This window comes from Ranitomeya variabilis, chromosome 2, assembly GCF_051348905.1.
Source record: "Ranitomeya variabilis isolate aRanVar5 chromosome 2, aRanVar5.hap1, whole genome shotgun sequence".
NCBI lineage: Eukaryota > Metazoa > Chordata > Amphibia > Anura > Dendrobatidae > Ranitomeya > Ranitomeya variabilis.
Window position 1 is genome coordinate 1,094,377,269 of NC_135233.1, and position 23,326 is coordinate 1,094,400,594.

Consider the following 23,326-nt stretch of genomic DNA (forward strand, 5'->3'; position numbering starts at 1 on the left):
TATACAAGAATATAACTACTATAATACTGCCCCCTATGTACAAGAATATAACTAATATAATACTGCCCCCTATGTACAAGAATATAACTACTATAATACTGCTCCTATGTACAAGAATATAACTACTATAATACTGCCCCTATGTACAAGAATATAACTACTATAATACTGCCCCTATGTACAAGAATATAACTACTATAATACTGTTCCTATGTACAAGAATATAACTGCTATAATACAGCTCCCTATGTACCAGAATGTAACTACTGTAATACTGCCCCTATGTACAAGAATATAACTACTATAATACTGTCCCCTATGTACAAGAATATAACTACTATAATACTGCTCCTATGTACAAGAATATAACTACTATAATACTGCCCCTATGTACAAGAATATAACTACTATAATACTGCCCCCTATGTAAAAGAATATAACTACTATAATACTGCCCCCTATGTACAAGAATATAACTACTATAATACTGCTCCTATGTACAAGAATATAACTACTATAATACTGCTCCTATGTACAAGAATATAACTACTATAATACTGCTCCTATGTACAAGAATATAACTACTAAAATACTGCTCCTATGTACAAGAATATAACTACTATAATACTGCCCCCTATGTACAAGAATATAACTACTATTATACTGCTCCTATGTACAAGAATATAACTACTATAATACTGCTCCTGTGTACAAGAATATAACTACTATAATACTGCCCCTATGTACAAGAATATAACTACTATAATACTGCCCCTATGTACAAGAATATAACTACTATAATACTGCCCCTATGTACAAGAATATAACTACTATAATACTCCCCCCTATGTACAAGAATATAACTACTATAATACTGCTCCTATGTACAGGAATATAATTACTATAATACTGCTCCTATGTACAAGAATATAACTACTATAATACTGCCTCTATGTACAAGAATATAACTACTATAATACTGCCCCTATGTACAAGAATATAACTACTATAATACTCCCCCCTATGTACAAGAATATAACTACTATAATACTGCCCCTATATACAAGAATATAACTACTATAATACTGCTCCTATATACAAGAATATAACTACTATAATACTGCCCCTATATACAAGAATATAACTACTATAATACTGCCCCTATGTACAAGAATATAACTACTATAATACTCCCCCCTATGTACAAGAATATAACTACTATAATACTGCCCCTATGTACAAGAATATAACTACTATAATACTGCCCCTATATACAAGAATATAACTACTATAATACTGCCCCTAAGTACAAGAATATAACTACTATAATACTGCTCCTATGTACAGGAATATAATTACTATAATACTGCTCCTATGTACAAGAATATAACTACTATAATACTGCCTCTATGTATAAGAATATAACTACTATAATACTGCTCCTATGTACAAGAATATAACTACTATAATACTGCCCCTAAGTACAAGAATATAACTACTATAATACTGCCCCTAAGTACAAGAATATAACTACTATAATACTGCCCCTAAGTACAAGAATATAACTACTATAATACTGCCCCTAAGTACAAGAATATAACTACTATAATACTGCTCCTATGTACAAGAATATAACTACTATAATACTGCCCCTAAGTACAAGAATATAACTACTATAATTCTGCTCCTATGTACAGGAATATAATTACTATAATACTGCTCCTATGTACAAGAATATAACTACTATAATACTGCTCCTATGTACAAGAATATAGCTACTATAATACTGCTCCTATGTACAAGAATATAACTACTATAATACTGCCTCTATGTACAAGAATATAACTACTATAATACTGCCTCTATGTACAAGAATATAACTACTATAATACTGCCCCGTATGTACAAGAATATAACTACTATAATACTGCTCCTATGTACAAGAATATAACTACTATAATACTGCCTCTATGTACAAGAATATAACTACTATAATACTGCCTCTATGTACAAGAATATAACTACTATAATACTGCCCCGTATGTACAAGAATATAACTACTATAATACTGCTCCCTATGTACAAGAATATAACTACTATAATACTGCCTCTATGTACAAGAATATAACTACTATAATACTGCCCCTATGTACAAGAATATAACTACTATAATACTGCTCCTATATACAAGAATATAACTACTATAATACTGCCTCTATGTACAAGAATATAACTACTATAATACTGCCCCGTATGTACAAGAATATAACTACTATAATACTGCCCCTATGTACAAGAATATAACTACTATAATACTGCCCCTATGTACAAGAATATAACTACTATAATACTGCCCCTATGTACAAGTATATAACTACTATAATACTGCTCCTATGTACAAGAATATAACTACTATAATACTGCCCCTATGTACAAGTATATAACTACTATAATACTGCTCCTATGTACAAGAATATAACTACTATAATACTGCCCCTATATACAAGAATATAACTACTATAATACTGCCCCTATGTACAAGAATATAACTACTATAATACTCCCCCCTATGTACAAGAATATAACTACTATAATACTGCTCCTATGTACAGGAATATAATTACTATAATACTGCTCCTATGTACAAGAATATAACTACTATAATACTGCCTCTATGTACAAGAATATAACTACTATAATACTGCCCCTATGTACAAGAATATAACTACTATAATACTCCCCCCTATGTACAAGAATATAACTACTATAATACTGCCCCTATATACAAGAATATAACTACTATAATACTGCTCCTATATACAAGAATATAACTACTATAATACTGCCCCTATATACAAGAATATAACTACTATAATACTGCCCCTATGTACAAGAATATAACTACTATAATACTCCCCCCTATGTACAAGAATATAACTACTATAATACTGCCCCTATGTACAAGAATATAACTACTATAATACTGCCCCTATATACAAGAATATAACTACTATAATACTGCCCCTAAGTACAAGAATATAACTACTATAATACTGCTCCTATGTACAGGAATATAATTACTATAATACTGCTCCTATGTACAAGAATATAACTACTATAATACTGCCTCTATGTATAAGAATATAACTACTATAATACTGCTCCTATGTACAAGAATATAACTACTATAATACTGCCCCTAAGTACAAGAATATAACTACTATAATACTGCCCCTAAGTACAAGAATATAACTACTATAATACTGCCCCTAAGTACAAGAATATAACTACTATAATACTGCCCCTAAGTACAAGAATATAACTACTATAATACTGCTCCTATGTACAAGAATATAACTACTATAATACTGCCCCTAAGTACAAGAATATAACTACTATAATTCTGCTCCTATGTACAGGAATATAATTACTATAATACTGCTCCTATGTACAAGAATATAACTACTATAATACTGCTCCTATGTACAGGAATATAGCTACTATAATACTGCTCCTATGTACAAGAATATAACTACTATAATACTGCCTCTATGTACAAGAATATAACTACTATAATACTGCCTCTATGTACAAGAATATAACTACTATAATACTGCCCCGTATGTACAAGAATATAACTACTATAATACTGCTCCTATGTACAAGAATATAACTACTATAATACTGCCTCTATGTACAAGAATATAACTACTATAATACTGCCTCTATGTACAAGAATATAACTACTATAATACTGCCCCGTATGTACAAGAATATAACTACTATAATACTGCTCCCTATGTACAAGAATATAACTACTATAATACTGCCTCTATGTACAAGAATATAACTACTATAATACTGCCCCTATGTACAAGAATATAACTACTATAATACTGCTCCTATATACAAGAATATAACTACTATAATACTGCCCCTATGTACAAGAATATAACTACTATAATACTGCCCCCTATATACAAGAATATAACTACTATAATACTGCTCCTATGTACAAGAATATAACTACTATAATACTGCCCCTATGTACAAGAATATAACTACTATAATACTGCTCCTATGTACAAGAATATAACTACTATAATACTGCTCCTATGTACAAGAATATAACTACTATAATACTGCCCCTATGTACAAGAATATAACTACTATAATACTGCTCCTATGTACAAGAATATAACTACTATAATACTGCCCCTATGTACAAGAATATAACTACTATAATACTGCCCCTATGTACAAGAATATAACTACTATAATACTGCCCCCTATGTACAAGAATATAACTACTATAATACTGCTCCTATGTACAAGAATATAACTACTATAATACTGCCCCTATGTACAAGAATATAACTACTATAATACTAGTCCTATATACAAGAATATAAGTACTATAATACTGCTCCTATGTACAAGAATATAACTACTATAATACTGCTCCTACGTACAAGAATATAACTACTATAATACTGCAGCTGACACCACTTATCTATTCTCTGCGGCTTCTGTAATCACTGATTTTGCAGACTTTGTGCTCAGTGCAATGTTCTGTTCTTATTCTTCCAGCACAGAATCCTCTTTCAGTTGTGATGTTTCTGAGGTTAAATCTTAGTCACATTCGCCCTCAGACATCAGCGGGTCATTGTTATTCTGTATAATGTGGGGAATCCTCTTTCCAGCTTCTATATTATCGTCATTGACTTTTCAGTGAGATTTCTGCACTGATTTGTGGCGCATAGTACAGCAGCGTAAGAACCAAACCAAGGTGATAATGGAACCTAAGTACAATCCGGGTCACCTGCGAGTGATTCTTAGCTCCTTTAGGGGCACTTAGGACGCACAATACAAAGAGCTGACCCTCTTTACCCCAGGAGGAGCTTTCTCTTCTGCTCATCATCGCCACCTATTGGGTAATTTTCAATGTAGGAGTTGCCAAGACGAGTGGGGGAAGTGCAGTGAAAACTTGTAGGAACTCGTTTCTGTCTCAAATAAATATTTGTTAGAATGTTTAAACTGTATCTAATGAAATCCCTTTCTCCTTCTTCATTTCTTTCTATCCTTGCTTTCTTTAATTTATTCTTTCTATTTTTTGTTAATTTCCCTTCTTTCTTTCATTGTTTCTCTTTTTTCTTACTTAATTTTCTTCCTTCCTTCTTCCCTATTTTATTGTCCCTCCCTTCCCTCCTTCCTCTCCGCTTTTCTTCATTTCCCCCATGGACCTTCCTTTCTTTCATCTCTCCCTTTCTTCTTTCCTATACTCTATCCTTTCCTCCTTCCTTTCATCCTTCCTTCCTTCTTCATTTCATTCTTTCCATCGGTCCCTACTTCCTTCCTCGTTTCTTTTTTTTTACATACTTCCCTCCTTCAATCCCTTCCTCCCATCCTTCTCTCCTTGCTTCTTTTCTCCCTTTCTGCTATCATTCCATCTTTCCTTCTTTTGATACTTCCTTTCCCTCCTTCAATTTCTTACTTATTCCTTCTTTCCTCCCTTTTTCCTTGCTTCCTTCCCTCCTTCCTTTTCTCTTTTGCTCTTTTCTTCCTTTATTCCCCCTCTCCCTTCCTTCCTTGTTCTCCTTCCCTCTTTTCCTCCTTGTTTCCTTTCCTCTCCCTTCTTTCCTTCCTTTATTGACTTTCTCCCTTCCTTCCTTCTTTCATTACTTATTTTCCTTTCTTTCTTGTTTCTCCTTATTTTCCTTCTTTCCCTTTTTCATTCCTTTTATTTTTTCATTCCATTCCTAACTCCCTTCCGTATTTAATGTATTCCTTTCCCTCTTTTCATTTCATCCTTGTTCCTTCCTTCCCTCTTTCTTTACTTCCCTTCTTCCTTCCAACATGCCTACCTTCTTCCCTTCTTTTTCTCATCATGTCCTTTCCCCCTTTCTTTTTTTGTTACTTTTGTTACTTCCTTTCCTTCCTTTTCCTTTTTCCTTCCTTTTGTCATTTCCTCCTTCTTTCCTCTTTTCCTCCTTACTTTCTTTCATTACTTTTTTCTTTTCTTTTTTTAATTCTCTTCTTCCCTTCTTCCCTTCTTTCATTACTTCTTTTTCTTTCTTCCTTGTTCCTTCCTTTGTTTTCTTCCCTCTTTTTCTCCTTCATGCCCTTTTTCCTTCCTTCTTTGACACCCTTAATTTCTTCTTTCATTAATTCCTTTCCCCCATTTTCTTTCTTCCTTGTTCCTTCCTTCCCTCCTTCGTTCCGTCCTTCCTTTCTTGTCCCATACTCCTTTCTTTTCATATTTTACAGGTCTTCCGGGTGAGAGAGGTCTTCCTGGTTTGCCTGGTCAGAAAGGAGACCAGGGCGACATCGGTCTTCCTGGTAGTATGGGTCTTCGTGGACTTAGAGGTAGGTGGTCTTCCTTTTCTTTCCTGTTTTCCCTTTGTGACCTTGATCTGAGTGTCCAGTGGTCGCCAGACGTTCAGAAGTAAAATCAGGCACTTTTTTCCATTGTCCGCAATAAAACTTTGATGCGTCCGTGATTTCTTTGAAGCTGGAGAAGCTCGTACGGAATATTGCGGCTGTAATTCTCATAATTTCACAATTCAGTTTATGCAGCTGATGTCGGGGTATCAGGGTTTTCTGCTGCAGACATGTATCACTAAAAATCTTAATAATTTATTACAGTTTTACAATGTGTCCATAAAAATGTCGACTGTCTGTGATTTTTTGATGAGGTGTGCCGAAAAATCAAGTTGGCAACCCTGACCCGTACCTTGTCTGCTCCTCTGTGCAGCTGATGGACCACCTCGGTCCCTCCATCTCCAGATTGGCACCATGTCAATCATAATCACCATATGTTTTAAGCAATGGATCTTTGGGGTTGAAGGCAGAGAGGGGTCAAATATCAGCAAAGGCTTCACTAGTGGAGAAAGCAAGTCTTGGGTTTTCTTGTCCTTCCGAGTGGTGATATCAAACTTCAACACCTTGTTGCATAACCATTCAGGTATACTCTGGTAATTTGCAAAGATTTCCGTTCAGCTTTACACCAAAATTTGTTCAAGAAACACATTCTTCTACTGTATTTGATGCAAGTTGAATGTGCCTATTGAAGCTCCTCTTGCCGCTCATCTTCCTCCATGCCGCACCTCCCTGCCCAGTCATTCCTTGGCCCTCTGTAGATCTGGTCACTTCTGATTTTCATGGCAGGAGCCATCCTCTTCAGTGTCTTTCATCACTCTGTGCTAGGCTTGGTGGCCCTTGGATGATCACTCTGTGCTAGGCTTAGTAGCCCTTGGATGATCACTCTGTGCTAGGCTTAGTAGCCCTTGGATGATCACTCTGTGCAAGGCATAGTAGCCCTTGGATAATCCATCTGTGCTAGGCTTAGTAGCTCTTGGATGATCACTCTGTGCTAGGCTTAGTAGCCCTTGGATGATCACTCTGTGCTAGGCTTAGTAGCCCTTGGATGATCACTCTGTGCTAGGCTTAGTAGCCCTTGGATGATCACTCTGTGCAAGGCATTGTAGCCCTTGGATAATCCATCTGTGCTAGGCCTAGTAGCCCTTGGTTGATCCCTCTGTGCTAGGCTTAGTAGCCCTTGGATAATCACTCTGTGCTAGGCTTAGTAGCCCTTGGATGATCAATCTATGCGAGGATTAGTATCCTTTGGATGATCCCTCTGTGCTAGGCCTAGAAGCCCTTGGATAATTTGTGCTAGGCTTAGTAGCCCTTGGATGATCACTCTGTGCAAAGCTTAGTAGCCCTTGGATGATCACTCTGTGCTAGGCTTAGTAGCCCTTGGATGATCACTCTGTGCAAAGCTTAGTAGCCCTTGGATGATCACTCTGTGCTAGGCTTAGTAGCCCTTGGATGATCACTCTGTGCAAAGCTTAGTAGCCCTTGCTAGGCTTAGTAGTCCTTGGATAATCACTCTGTGCTAGGCTAAGTAGCCCTTGGATAATCACTCTGTGCTAGGCTAAGTAGTCCTTGGATGATCACTCTGTGCTAGGCTAAGTAGTCCTTGGATGATCACTCTGTGCTAGGCTAAGTAGCCCTTGGATGATAACTCTGTGCAAATATTTTGTTGCATTTTAAGCAAATTTGATTCACCATGTACAGATTTACTCATCTCCAGTGTCTTCTTCTATCTCCATTGTGTTCTTCCATCTTCAGTGTGTTATTCCATCTCCATTGTGTTCATCTCCATTGTGTTCTTCCATCTTCAGTGTGTTCTTCCATCTAACGTCTGTTCTTCCATCTCCAGTGTGTTCTTCTATCTCCATTGTGTTCTTCCATCTCCAGTGTGTTCTTCCATCTCCTTTGTGTTCTTCAATGTGCAGTGTGGTCTTCCATCTCCATTGTGTTTTTCCATCTCCATTGTGTTCTTCCAGTTCTAGTGTGTTCTTCCAGCTCTAGTGTGTGCTTCCATCTCTAGTGTGTTTTTCCATCTCCTTTGTGTTCTTCCATCTCCATTGTGTTCTTCCAGTTCTAGTGTGTTCTTCCATCTCTATTGTGTTCTTCCATCTCTATTGTGTTCTTCCATCTCCATTGTGTTCTTCCATGTCCAGTGTGTTCTTCCATCTCCATTGTGTTCTTCCAGTTCTAGTGTGTTCTTCCATCTCTATTGTGTTCTTCCATCTCTATTGTGTTCTTCCATCTCCATTGTGTTCATCCATGTCCAGTGTGTTCTTCCATCTCCATTGTGTTCTTCCAGCTCTAGTGTGTTCTTCCAGCTCTAGTGTGTTTTTCCATCTCCTTTGTGTTCTTCCATCTCCATTGTGTTCTTCCAGTTCTAGTGTGTTCTTCCATCTCTATTGTGTTCTTCCATCTCTATTGTGTTCTTCCATCTCCATTGTGTTCTTCCATGTCCAGTGTGTTCTTCCATCTCCATTGTGTTCTTCCAGTTCTAGTGTGTTCTTCCATCTCTATTGTGTTCTTCCATCTCTATTGTGTTCTTCCATCTCCATTGTGTTCATCCATGTCCAGTGTGTTCTTCCATCTCCATTGTGTTCTTCCAGCTCTAGTGTGTTCTTCCAGCTCTAGTGTGTTTTTCCATCTCCTTTGTATTCTTCCATCTCCATTGTGTTCTTCCATCTCCATTGTGTTCTTCCATCTCCATTGTGTTCTTCCAGCTCTAGTGTGTTCTTCCTTCTCCATTGTGTTCTTCCTTCTCCATTGTGTTCTTCAATGTCCAGTGTGTTCTTCCATCTCCATTGTGTTTTTCCAGCTCTAGTGTACTCTTCCATCTCTAGTGTGTTCTTCCATCTCTATTGTGTTCTTCCATCCCCTTTGTGTTCTTCCATCTACAGTGTGTTCTTCCATCTCCATTGTGTTCTTCCATCTCCATTGTGTTCTTCCATCTCCATTGTGTTCTTCCATCTCCATTGTGTTCTTCCAGCTCTAGTGTACTCTTCCATCTCCAGTGTGTTCTTCCACCTCTAGTGTCTTCTTCCATCTCCATTGTGTTCTTCCATCTCCATTGTGTTCTTCCATCTCCATTGTGTTTTTCCATCTCCAGTGTGTTCTTCCATCTCCAGTGTGTTCTTGCATCTCCATTGTGCTCTTCCATCTCCATTGGGTTCTTCCATCTCTATTGTGTTCTTCCATCTCCAGTGTGTTCTTCCATCTCCATTGTGTTCTTCCATCTCCAGTGTGTTCTTCCATCTCCACTGTGTTCTTCCAGCTCTAGTGTACTCTTCCATCTCTATTGTGTTCTTCCATCTCCATTGTGTTCTTCCATGTCCAGTGTGTTCTTCCATCTCCATTGTGTTTTTCCATCTCCAATGTGTTCTTCCTGGTCTAGTGTGTTCTTCCAGCTCTAGTGTGTTCTTCCTTCTCCATTGTGTTCTTCAATGTCCAGTGTGTTCTTCCATCTCAATTGTGTTCTTCCATCTCCAGTGTGTTTTTCCATCTCCATTGTGTTCTTCCAGCTCTAGTGTGTTCTTCCAGCTCTAGTGTGTTTTTCCATCTCCTTTGTATTCTTCCATCTCCATTGTGTTCTTCCATCTCTATTGTGTTCTTCCATCCCCTTTGTGTTCTTCCATCCCCTTTGTGTTCTTCCATCTCCAGTGTGTTCTTCCATCTCCATTGTGTTCTTCCATCTCCATTGTGTTCTTCCATCTCCATTGTGTTCTTCCAGCTCTAGTGTACTCTTCCATCTCTAGTGTGTTCTTCCATCTCTATTGTGTTCTTCCATCCCCTTTGTGTTCTTCCATCTCCAGTGTGTTCTTCCATCTCCATTGTGTTCTTCCATCTCCATTGTGTTCTTCCATCTCCATTGTGTTCTTCCAGCTCTAGTGTACTCTTCCATCTCCAGTGTGTTCTTCCACCTCTAGTGTGTTCTTCCATCTTCATTGTGTTCTTCCATCTCCATTGTGTTTTTCCATCTCCAGTGTGTTCTTCCATCTCCAGTGTGTTCTTGCATCTCCATTGTGCTCTTCCATCTCCATTGAGTTCTTCCATCTCCAGTGTGTTCTTCCATCTCTATTGTGTTATTCCATCTCCAGTGTGTCCTTCCATCTCCATTGTGTTCTTCCATCTCCAGTGTGTTCTTCCATCTCCATTGTGTTCTTCCAGCTCTAGTGTACTCTTCCATCTCTAGTGTGTTCTTCCATCTCTATTGTGTTCTTCCATCTCCATTGTGTTCTTCCATGTCCAGTGTGTTCTTCCATCTCCATTGTGTTTTCCATCTCCATTGTGTTCTTCCAGGTCTAGTGTGTTCTTCCAGCTCTAGTGTGTTCTTCCTTCTCCATTGTGTTCTTCAATGTCCAGTGTGTTCTTCCATCTCAATTGTGTTTTTCCATCTCCAGTGTGCTCTTCCATCTCCAGTGTGTTTTTCCATCTCCATTGTGTTCTTCCAGCTCTAGTGTGTTCTTCCATCCCCTTTGTGTTCTTCCATCTCCATTGTGTTCTTCCAGCTCTAGTGTACTCTTCCATCTCCAGTGTGTTCTTCCACCTCTAGTGTGTTCTTCCATCTCCATTGTGTTCTTCCATCTCCATTGTGTTTTTCCATCTCCAGTGTGTTCCTCCATCTCCAGTGTGTTCTTGCATCTCCATTGTGCTCTTCCATCTCCATTGAGTTCTTCCATCTCCAGTGTGTTCTTCCATCTCTATTGTGTTCTTCCATCTCCAGTGTGTTCTTCCATCTCCATTGTGTTTTTCCATCTCCAGTGTGTTCTTCCATCTCCATTGTGTTCTTCCAGCTCTAGTGTACTCTTCCATCTCTAGTGTGTTCTTCCATCTCTATTGTGTTCTTCCATCTCCATTGTGTTCTTCCATGTCCAGTGTGTTCTTCCATCTCCATTGTGTTTTTCCATCTCCATTGTGTTCTTCCAGGTCTAGTGTGTTCTTCCAGCTCTAGTGTGTTCTTCCTTCTCCATTGTGTTCTTCAATGTCCAGTGTGTTCTTCCATCTCAATTGTGTTTTTCCATCTTCAGTGTGTTCTTCCATCTAACGTCTGTTCTTCCATCTCCAGTGTGTTCTTCTATCTCCATTGTGTTCTTCCATCTCCAGTGTGTTCTTCCATCTCCTTTGTGTTCTTCAATGTGCAGTGTGGTCTTCCATCTCCATTGTGTTTTTCCATCTCCATTGTGTTCTTCCAGTTCTAGTGTGTTCTTCCAGCTCTAGTGTGTGCTTCCATCTCTAGTGTGTTTTTCCATCTCCTTTGTGTTCTTCCATCTCCATTGTGTTCTTCCAGTTCTAGTGTGTTCTTCCATCTCTATTGTGTTCTTCCATCTCTATTGTGTTCTTCCATCTCCATTGTGTTCTTCCATGTCCAGTGTGTTCTTCCATCTCCATTGTGTTCTTCCAGTTCTAGTGTGTTCTTCCATCTCTATTGTGTTCTTCCATCTCTATTGTGTTCTTCCATCTCCATTGTGTTCATCCATGTCCAGTGTGTTCTTCCATCTCCATTGTGTTCTTCCAGCTCTAGTGTGTTCTTCCAGCTCTAGTGTGTTTTTCCATCTCCTTTGTGTTCTTCCATCTCCATTGTGTTCTTCCAGTTCTAGTGTGTTCTTCCATCTCTATTGTGTTCTTCCATCTCTATTGTGTTCTTCCATCTCCATTGTGTTCTTCCATGTCCAGTGTGTTCTTCCATCTCCATTGTGTTCTTCCAGTTCTAGTGTGTTCTTCCATCTCTATTGTGTTCTTCCATCTCTATTGTGTTCTTCCATCTCCATTGTGTTCATCCATGTCCAGTGTGTTCTTCCATCTCCATTGTGTTCTTCCAGCTCTAGTGTGTTCTTCCAGCTCTAGTGTGTTTTTCCATCTCCTTTGTATTCTTCCATCTCCATTGTGTTCTTCCATCTCCATTGTGTTCTTCCATCTCCATTGTGTTCTTCCAGCTCTAGTGTGTTCTTCCTTCTCCATTGTGTTCTTCCTTCTCCATTGTGTTCTTCAATGTCCAGTGTGTTCTTCCATCTCCATTGTGTTTTTCCAGCTCTAGTGTACTCTTCCATCTCTAGTGTGTTCTTCCATCTCTATTGTGTTCTTCCATCCCCTTTGTGTTCTTCCATCTACAGTGTGTTCTTCCATCTCCATTGTGTTCTTCCATCTCCATTGTGTTCTTCCATCTCCATTGTGTTCTTCCATCTCCATTGTGTTCTTCCAGCTCTAGTGTACTCTTCCATCTCCAGTGTGTTCTTCCACCTCTAGTGTCTTCTTCCATCTCCATTGTGTTCTTCCATCTCCATTGTGTTCTTCCATCTCCATTGTGTTTTTCCATCTCCAGTGTGTTCTTCCATCTCCAGTGTGTTCTTGCATCTCCATTGTGCTCTTCCATCTCCATTGGGTTCTTCCATCTCTATTGTGTTCTTCCATCTCCAGTGTGTTCTTCCATCTCCATTGTGTTCTTCCATCTCCAGTGTGTTCTTCCATCTCCACTGTGTTCTTCCAGCTCTAGTGTACTCTTCCATCTCTATTGTGTTCTTCCATCTCCATTGTGTTCTTCCATGTCCAGTGTGTTCTTCCATCTCCATTGTGTTTTTCCATCTCCAATGTGTTCTTCCTGGTCTAGTGTGTTCTTCCAGCTCTAGTGTGTTCTTCCTTCTCCATTGTGTTCTTCAATGTCCAGTGTGTTCTTCCATCTCAATTGTGTTCTTCCATCTCCAGTGTGTTTTTCCATCTCCATTGTGTTCTTCCAGCTCTAGTGTGTTCTTCCAGCTCTAGTGTGTTTTTCCATCTCCTTTGTATTCTTCCATCTCCATTGTGTTCTTCCATCTCTATTGTGTTCTTCCATCCCCTTTGTGTTCTTCCATCCCCTTTGTGTTCTTCCATCTCCAGTGTGTTCTTCCATCTCCATTGTGTTCTTCCATCTCCATTGTGTTCTTCCATCTCCATTGTGTTCTTCCAGCTCTAGTGTACTCTTCCATCTCTAGTGTGTTCTTCCATCTCTATTGTGTTCTTCCATCCCCTTTGTGTTCTTCCATCTCCAGTGTGTTCTTCCATCTCCATTGTGTTCTTCCATCTCCATTGTGTTCTTCCATCTCCATTGTGTTCTTCCAGCTCTAGTGTACTCTTCCATCTCCAGTGTGTTCTTCCACCTCTAGTGTGTTCTTCCATCTTCATTGTGTTCTTCCATCTCCATTGTGTTTTTCCATCTCCAGTGTGTTCTTCCATCTCCAGTGTGTTCTTGCATCTCCATTGTGCTCTTCCATCTCCATTGAGTTCTTCCATCTCCAGTGTGTTCTTCCATCTCTATTGTGTTATTCCATCTCCAGTGTGTCCTTCCATCTCCATTGTGTTCTTCCATCTCCAGTGTGTTCTTCCATCTCCATTGTGTTCTTCCAGCTCTAGTGTACTCTTCCATCTCTAGTGTGTTCTTCCATCTCTATTGTGTTCTTCCATCTCCATTGTGTTCTTCCATGTCCAGTGTGTTCTTCCATCTCCATTGTGTTTTCCATCTCCATTGTGTTCTTCCAGGTCTAGTGTGTTCTTCCAGCTCTAGTGTGTTCTTCCTTCTCCATTGTGTTCTTCAATGTCCAGTGTGTTCTTCCATCTCAATTGTGTTTTTCCATCTCCAGTGTGCTCTTCCATCTCCAGTGTGTTTTTCCATCTCCATTGTGTTCTTCCAGCTCTAGTGTGTTCTTCCATCCCCTTTGTGTTCTTCCATCTCCATTGTGTTCTTCCAGCTCTAGTGTGTTCTTCCATCTCCATTGTGTTCTTCCATCTCCATTGTGTTTTTCCATCTCCAGTGTGTTCCTCCATCTCCAGTGTGTTCTTGCATCTCCATTGTGCTCTTCCATCTCCATTGAGTTCTTCCATCTCCAGTGTGTTCTTCCATCTCTATTGTGTTCTTCCATCTCCAGTGTGTTCTTCCATCTCCATTGTGTTTTTCCATCTCCAGTGTGTTCTTCCATCTCCATTGTGTTCTTCCAGCTCTAGTGTACTCTTCCATCTCTAGTGTGTTCTTCCATCTCTATTGTGTTCTTCCATCTCCATTGTGTTCTTCCATGTCCAGTGTGTTCTTCCATCTCCATTGTGTTTTTCCATCTCCATTGTGTTCTTCCAGGTCTAGTGTGTTCTTCCAGCTCTAGTGTGTTCTTCCTTCTCCATTGTGTTCTTCAATGTCCAGTGTGTTCTTCCATCTCAATTGTGTTTTTCCATCTCCATTGTGTTCTTCCATCTCCATTGTGCTCTTCCATCTCCATTGTGTTCTTCCATCTCCATTGTGCTCTTCCATCTCCATTGTGTTTTTCCATCTCCAGTGTGTTCTTCCATCTCCAGTGTGTTTTTCCATCTCCATTGTGTTCTTCCATCTCCAGTGTGTTCTTCCATCTCCAGTGTGTTCTTCCACCTCTAGTGTGTTCTTCCATCTCCATTGTGCTCTTCCATCTCCATTGTGTTTTTCCATCTCCAGTGTGTTCTTCCATCTCCATTGTTTTCTTCCATCTCCATTGTGTTCTTCCATCTCCAGTGTGTTCTTCCATCTCCAGTGTGTTCTTCCATCTCCAGTGTGTTCTTGCATCTCCATTGTGTTTTTCCATCTCCATTGTGTTCTTCCATCTCCATTGTGTTCTTCCAGCTCTAGTGTACTCTTCCATCTCTAGTGTGTTCTTCCATCTCTATTGTGTTCTTCCATCCCCTTTGTGTTCTTCTATCTCCAGTGTGTTCTTCCATCTCCATTGTGTTCTTCCATCTCCATTGTGTTCTTCCAGCTCTAGTGTACTCTTCCATCTCCAGTGTGTTCTTCCACCTCTAGTGTGTTCTTCCATCTCCATTGTGTTCTTCCATCTCCATTGTGTTTTTCCATCTCCAGTGTGTTCCTCCATCTCCAGTGTGTTCTTGCATCTCCATTGTGCTCTTCCATCTCCATTGAGTTCTTCCATCTCCAGTGTGTTCTTCCATCTCTATTGTGTTCTTCCATCTCCAGTGTGTTCTTCCATCTCCATTGTGTTTTTCCATCTCCAGTGTGTTCTTCCATCTCCATTGTGTTCTTCCAGCTCTAGTGTACTCTTCCATCTCTAGTGTGTTCTTCCATCTCTATTGTGTTCTTCCATCTCCATTGTGTTCTTCCATGTCCAGTGTGTTCTTCCATCTCCATTGTGTTTTTCCATCTCCATTGTGTTCTTCCAGGTCTAGTGTGTTCTTCCAGCTCTAGTGTGTTCTTTCTTCTCCATTGTGTTCTTCAATGTCCAGTGTGTTCTTCCATCTCAATTGTGTTTTTCCATCTCCATTGTGTTCTTCCATCTCCATTGTGCTCTTCCATCTCCATTGTGTTCTTCCATCTCCATTGTGCTCTTCCATCTCCATTGTGTTTTTCCATCTCCAGTGTGTTCTTCCATCTCCAGTGTGTTTTTCCATCTCCATTGTGTTCTTCCATCTCCAGTGTGTTCTTCCATCTCCAGTGTGTTCTTCCACCTCTAGTGTGTTCCTCCATCTCCATTGTGCTCTTCCATCTCCATTGTGTTTTTCCATCTCCAGTGTGTTCTTCCATCTCCATTGTTTTCTTCCATCTCCATTGTGTTCTTCCATCTCCAGTGTGTTCTTCCATCTCCAGTGTGTTCTTCCATCTCCAGTGTGTTCTTGCATCTCCATTGTGCTCTTCCATCTCCATTGAGTTCTTCCATCTCCATTGAGTTCTTCCATCTCCATTGTGTTCTTCCTTCTCCAGTGTGCTCTTCTATCTCCATTGTGTTCTTCCATCTCCATTGTGTTCTTCCTTCTCCAGTGCGTTCTTCCATCTCCATTGTGTTTTTCCATCTCCATTGTGTTCTTCCTTCTCCAGTGTGTTCTTCCATCTCCAGTGTGTTCTTCCATCTCCATTGTGTTCTTCCATCTCCAGTGTGTTCATCCATCTCCATTGCGTTCTTCCTTCTCCAGTGTGTTCTTCCATCTCCATTGTGTTCTTCCATCTCCATTGTGTTCTTCCATCTCCATTGTGTTCTTCCATCTCCATTGTGTTCTTCCATCTCCAGTGTGTTCTGCCATCTCCATTGTGTTCTTCCATCTCCATTGTGTTTTTCCATCTCCATTGTGTTCTTCAAGCTCTAGTGTGTTCTTCCATTTTCTCCATGCCTAATCTTCCTGCTCAGTAAAAACCACATATTATTATTATTATTATTATTTATTGTTATAGCGCCATTTATTCCATGGCGCTTTACAAGTGAGGAGGGGTATACATAATAAAAACAAGTACAATAATCTTGAACAATACAAGTCATAACTGGTACAGTAGGAGAGAGGACCCTGCCCGCGAAGGCTCACAATCTACAAGGGATGGGTGAGAATACAGTAGGTGAGGGTAGAGCTGGTCATGCAGCGGTTTGGTCGATCGGTGGTTGCTGCAGGTTGTAGGCTTGTCGGAAGAGGTGGGTCTTCAGATTCTTTTTGAAGGTTTCGATGGTGGGCGAGAGTCTGATGTGTTGTGGTAGAGGGTTCCAGAGTAGGGGTGATATGTGAGAGAAATCTTGTATACGATTGTGGGAAGAGGAGATAAGAGGGGAGTAGAGAAGGAGATCTTGTGAGGATCGGAGGGTGCGTGTAGGAAAGTACCGGGAGATGAGGTCACAGATGTAAGGAGGAGACAGGTTGTGGATGGCTTTGTACGTCATGGTTAGGGTTTTGTACTGGAGTCTCTGGGCAATGGGGAGCCAGTGAAGGGATTGACAGAGGGGAGAGGCCGGAGAATAGCGCGGGGACAGGTGGATTAGTCGGGCAGCAGAGTTTAGAATAGATTGGAGGGGTGCGAGAGTGTTTGAGGGGAGGCCACAGAGCAGGAGGTTGCAGTAGTCAAGGCGAGAGATGATGAGGGCATGGACTAGGGTTTTTGCAGATTCTTGGTTGAGGAATGAACGGATTCGTGCAATATTTTTGAGTTGAAGTCGGCAGGAAGTGGAAAGGGCTTGGATATGTGGTTTGAAGGAGAGATCAGCGTCAAGGATAACCCCGAGGCAGCGAGCTTGTGGGACTGGGGAGATTGGGCAGCCATTTACTGTAATGGATAGGTTCGTTGGGGGGGTCACGTGAGATGGGGGAAAGATGGTGAATTCTGTTTTGTCCATGTTAAGTTTCAGAAATCTAGCGGAGAAGAAGGATGAAATAGTGGACAGACATTGAGGGATTCTGGTTAGTAGGGAGGTGATATCTGGTCCAGAGATGTAGATCTGTGTGTCATCAGCATAGAGGTGATACTGAAAGCCATGAGATTCTATGAGCTGTCCCAGGCCAAAGGTGTAAATGGAGAAGAGCAGGGGCCCAAGGACTGAACCTTGTGGGACTCCGACAGATAGGGGGCGAGGTGAGGAGGTGGTGTAGCACTGATGAGGTGGAATAAGACAGACACAGGTGTTTGGAGCTCCACATTTTTCTAATATTTTTTAATCTTTTGGTTCTTACATTAGTGAATTTCTTTTTTTTTTTCTTTAGTGCATTTCTTGAAAAAAATCCCATATTTCTGGAATGTTTGGAACCAAAAAAAATATCTGGGCTGGTGAAATAGTCTGATGATGACATGATGGGATTAGAGGATCTGAGAATGTTCCTGGATGATAGTAAAAGCCGATGCAATTAATACTGATGATCCTGAGATCACTTGAAGCAAACCTTGGCGTTCCTTTCTTCGAACGTCTGGTTTTCTTTCCGGGATCGTCTTCTGTATATGAGAGCACACGCACAATAAGCTCTGCCTTCCCAGTACTTAAGCACTTGTGATGAAGATTAATACTAACAGGGAGGTGGACTTAAGTGATACAACAGTCTATATGTGGTGTATGTCCCATGCTCCAATATGTCTGCTAAGGAGTGACCATGCCAAGGAGAAGTGACTGCCCAAATGGCTGAGACTGAAATACAAGCCCCTTAGTGGATAATGTGGAAATGTTTATTTTGTTTATTAAAGTCCATTTATTGTATAAAAAGGATGGGATGTGACGGTGACATTGAGAGATGTCACAGGGGGCGCCAAGGGGGACAAGTCAGACAACAACCATTAAGAGCTTATCCAGACATAATGACAAGTAAAGTGCAGGATGTAGATAGTCCAACACCAGCGCCAGGACATATCCTCCTAGTACCAAAGGCTGAGGACGATGCGACCGACCACACTTGGATATTAAAGATCACCATAATGAGTAGTCAGCAGTTGTTATAAGAAACAGTCATCAAGGTATAGACAGATACCAATACTACAGCTTAACTGAGCCCGAGTAGCAGAATAGAAAGTGCAGCTCTGGGGTATAATACAGGATGTGCAGCATCCCAGGTTACCGGTTGCTGCAGTGATGTTGCTTTTCCTTCGGGGAAGGTGATGTCATGCTCAGAGGCAAAGGAGTTCTCTTCACCAGGTAAGGCTCACACATGCAACACATTCTGAATCCAGGCCAGGAGGGGGAGCTCAATACCCGGATTCAGGGGAGCTTCCCGAGGCTTTAGGTATCCTGACCTGGAAGAGGAGCTAGTTAGTTGTTGAGAGCCACAGAAGTAGAAGGAAGTATGGAACTGAGTGCAGACAGAGAGGCCTGGCAGCCACGAGGGAGCTGCAGCCTCTGGAAGGAGGAAGACCTGAAGCGTTGGATGTGGAGTAGCCGGAAGGGAAGGAGCACAGGAGAGGAGCAGAGCTCAGAGGGGAACTGTGGCAGGGCACCCTCAGAGCTGAAGCGCAGTAGCCGGGAATCGGGAGCCTGAGGCTTTTATGGGACTCTAGGACACAGAGCAGAACCGGAGGGCACAACACTACACGTTACCTGCCCGCACCAAGCCTGAGACGCAGCAGCACCTGAGGAGCCCGGGGCATGTTAGAGTCCCTGTAAAAAGGCTCAAGCTGCCCGTCGTGCAGGTACCTGTCTCAGGACAGGGGGAAACTGGAGGGCCCTGTAGGAAGCTTCAGGTAGCAGGGACATCACCTTGAAAGGCGCTAGTTGGAAATGCTCATGGACCTCTACTGGTACAGGAGAACTCTCACTTGCCTCTGAGCCGGCCGGACCACCATCACCCGTGTCTGATGCCCTGGACTGTGGCCTGTCACCCATAGTAAGCCACCTGTCTCCTCTATTTATTCTCTATTTATTCACCGGCTATACCATCCACGCCACACACCATAGGACCCCTGGGGACCCCGCTTCACCTGTGGAAAGTGTAACATCTGGGCTGCTGCAACATGCCCCAGGGGACCTCTCTAATGCAGCATCGGTCCCCCTATTCACCGAACTTCACAGGTGGCGTCTCGACAAACTTTGAACATTTAACCCCTTTATCATTGATGCCCAGGGCCACGGACTGGGTCGCAGCCACTGTGACATCTCCCTTTGCGTCCGGACCCGGTACCAAGTATCCCACTGCCCTGGGGGTGCATCAGATGTAACTCAGGATAAGTAATGTACTTTATTGTGGTAGATCTGCTCACTCGGCTGTGCACTGAGGTAGACACGGGTACACTGTCTTATTAAATCGTCCATTGGTATATTGTATATGCAGCAAAAACCAACATGCACCAAAAATAAGCACAGCTCTTAGGGCAAAACAAGAAAGACAAAGCCAAAATGGTGTCTCACAGTCTCTGCAGTAGCAGGGATCCGCCTCACTCGGGGTTAGCAAAACCTTCTGGTTCAGTTTACCTCTCGGATAAGAACTTTCATGGAGTGCCTCTCTCCTCACATGCTGAACAAAGACTGCCTCTGGAGGCCAGCTATTTAAGCCCCAGACCACTCCCTGGGGTGGAGATAAGGTAGACAACCTCCCATCTGTTCTATGGTTGTTCACAAAAACCCAACCCATCAAACATATTAGCTGTTAACCTCTCGCAGCACTAAGTGTACTGGAGGAAAATCTCTGGGTTTTACATCACTTTACTGTGACTTTGTCACAATACACAGTGACTGCACCAGTCAAATAGTGAGTGCAGCTCTGGAGTATAATACAGGATATAACTCAGGATCAGTAATTTAATGCATGTACACAGTGACTGCACCAGCAGAATAGTGAGTGCAGCTCTGGAGTATAATACAGGATATAACTCAGGATCAGTAATGTAATGTATGTACACAGTGACTGCACCAGCAGAATAGTGAGTGCAGCTCTGGAGTATAATATAGGATGTAACTCAGGATCAGTAATGTAATGTATGTACACAGTGACTGCACCAGCAGAATAGTGAATTCAGCTCTGGAGCATAATACAGGATGTAACTAGGATCAATACAGGATCATTAATGTATGTACACAGTGACTGCACCAACAGGATAGTGAATTCAGCTCTGGAGCATAATACAGGATGTAACTAGGATCAATACAGGATCAGTAATGTATGTACACAGTGACTGCACCAGTCAAATAGTGAGTGCAGCTCTGGAGTATAATAGAGGATATAACTCAGGATCAGTAATGTAATGTATGTACACAGTGACTGCACCAGCAGAATAGTGAGTGCAGCTCTGGGGTATAATACAGGATGTAACTCAGGATCAGTAATGTAATGTATGTACACAGTGACTGCACCAGCAGAATAGTGAGTGCAGCTCTGGAGTATAATATAGGATGTAACTCAGGATCAGTAATGTAATGTATGTACACAGTGACTGCACCAGCAGAATAGTGAATTCAGCTCTGGAGCATAATACAGAATGTAACTAGGATCAATACAGGATCAGTAATGTATGTACACAGTGACTGCACCAGCAGAATAGTGAGTGCAGCTCTGGAGTATAATATAGGATGTAACTCAGGATCAGTAATGTAATGTATGTACACAGTGACTGCACCAGCAGAATAGTGAGTGCAGCTCTGGAGTATAATACAGGATGTAACTCAGGATCAGTAATGTAATGTATGTACACAGTGACTGCACCAGCAGAATAGTGAGTGCAGCTCTGGAGTATAATACAGGATGTAACTCAGGATCAGTAATGTAATGTATGTACACAGTGACTGCACCAGCAGAATAGTGAGTGCAGCTCTGGGGGATAATGCAGGATGTAACTCAGGATCAGTAATGTAATGTATGTACACAGTGACTGCACCAGCAGAATAGTGAGTGCAGCTCTGGGGTATAATAGAGGATGTAACTCAGGATCAGTAATGTAATGTATGTACACAGTGACTGCACCAGCAGAATAGTGAGTGCAGCTCTGGAGTATAATACAGGATGTATTGATATATGGAGGAGCAGCCAGTAAGTTCTGACTAGTGATTATTTCTTCTGCAGTGGGTACTACACCCCTCCACCCCACAGCACATGAGATGACTCGCCCTCCATTCTTTTCGTGGGACATTTCTGTCTCCTTTTTCCTGGTGTTGGCCACCATCATGCAGCTTCTTGTTACCATTTCAGTTAATACTTGTGTTGCTCTCGTATTTCCTTCCCATCGCCGTCTCCATCGCAGGAATATTCTATTAGTCAGATTTCTTAATATATCTACTTGTTTATAGACATTAAGGAGAAGGACCTGGAAATCATTTGCCAAACCAACATGATGTGGTGGCCAGAAACGTTAGGTCACCATGACTGGCAGCCGTTCATAAATCTCAGCCAAGGCGGCGAAGTGCTGAAAGACATTTAAAGACAGTGACGTAAGTGCGGCGCTTCATGGCCGGTGTTACTGGTGTCCTCACGTCCTGTTGTTGGGAACATTCATCAGGTTTCTCCTTTGTCGCCCATTTGGACCTAATGCTGTCAGTCGGACTCGTGTTTTCTAGCTGGAGGAGCCATGTTTCTCAGGTATTTCCAGTGTAGGATGGATCTACAGGCCGGATACAACGCTCAGCCTTGGATCCTATGTGACACTCAACTAACAAATGCCGAGATTTCAGAGAAAAAGTGACACTTGGGGTACAGGGTAATGACACTGACACTTGGGGTACAGGATGATGTTACTGGCACTTAGGGCACAGGGCATCTTTCAATGTATGCCACGGTTTCCTTTAGAGCAATGATAAGTGCCCGCAGGATGATCAGTGCCCCTTACATTTCCTCTTTTCCGTGACCCTCCGACATGTTGTGATAACGTCTAGCTGGGGCACGTTCCCCTTCGGTGCCCGGTAACAGCAGGATTGTCTTATCTTTGGTGATTTTCCCAGGAACTCGTTTGGTTGTGATTATGTTATTTCAGATCTTGGTAATTTCTAAACCATTCCCAGTAAACCAAGAGTCTGCAAAGTGAATTAATGAGTCCCGGTATGTAGGAGGCTGAAGCGGGCAATGCCAAGGACAGGGGAGCACAGTGTGAGCCCTGATACCTGAGAGCAAAAACAAACACCCAGGCAGATGGCTGATCTTCCGAGTCTCTGGCTCTCGCCCACACCTCTCCCTGCAGAACAAAAAGTCACCGGCTCCCCGGCCAACTTTGTGCTCTCACAATGAGAGGATTATACCGGGATAAACGTGATGGACATTTTATTTATGCATCAACGAAATGTTTCGAAAAGTAGAAAGAATCTTTTTGTTTTCACGTTATTTAAGGAAGACTTGGCTTTCCAGTGGATATATCTGACATATAGAATTATCCGGGCCAGGTAATCTCAGGTCGGGGAGCCACGGAAGGTGAAGTTAGAGGAAGGAATTGCCAAGCTGGGCTTGATCCTGATCTTCAGGATCTCTAGGAGACATCACCTTTGAGTGCAGTAGTTACAGTGAAGCTCCAACTGCAACATCGACCCTAATGTAAAAATCAAGGTGGTAGAAGCTCGAATCCACATGCTCATCGTAGAACCTTTGGATAGATTTTACATTGGTGGATCAGGATCTTGAAGAAACACTTCAGTTCAGAAGGATGTTCCTCTTCTTGATTCAGAAGATCCTTCCGTAATTGATGGAGTTGCAACCTGGGGTGGGATTGGAACCTCGTGGACTCTGGAGGCAGGTGACCATGATCTTGAAGTCAATGGTCACTGACTTCATTGCACTTGTTCTCTAACCGGTTTGTGGGAGCAACTTTACA

The 23,326-nt window shown here is 41.6% G+C and overlaps 1 protein-coding gene across 1 annotated transcript in view; it reads left to right on the plus strand.

Annotated features, from left to right (window-relative positions):
* SCARA5 (scavenger receptor class A member 5) overlaps positions 1 to 23,326 on the plus strand; it is a 323,038-nt gene that overhangs the window by 205,098 nt on the left and 94,614 nt on the right. Inside the window, exon 6 of the mRNA XM_077291789.1 lies at positions 6,268 to 6,366. Within this exon, the coding sequence (XP_077147904.1) occupies positions 6,268 to 6,366 (99 nt within the window). The remainder of the gene's footprint in view (positions 1 to 6,267; positions 6,367 to 23,326) is intronic.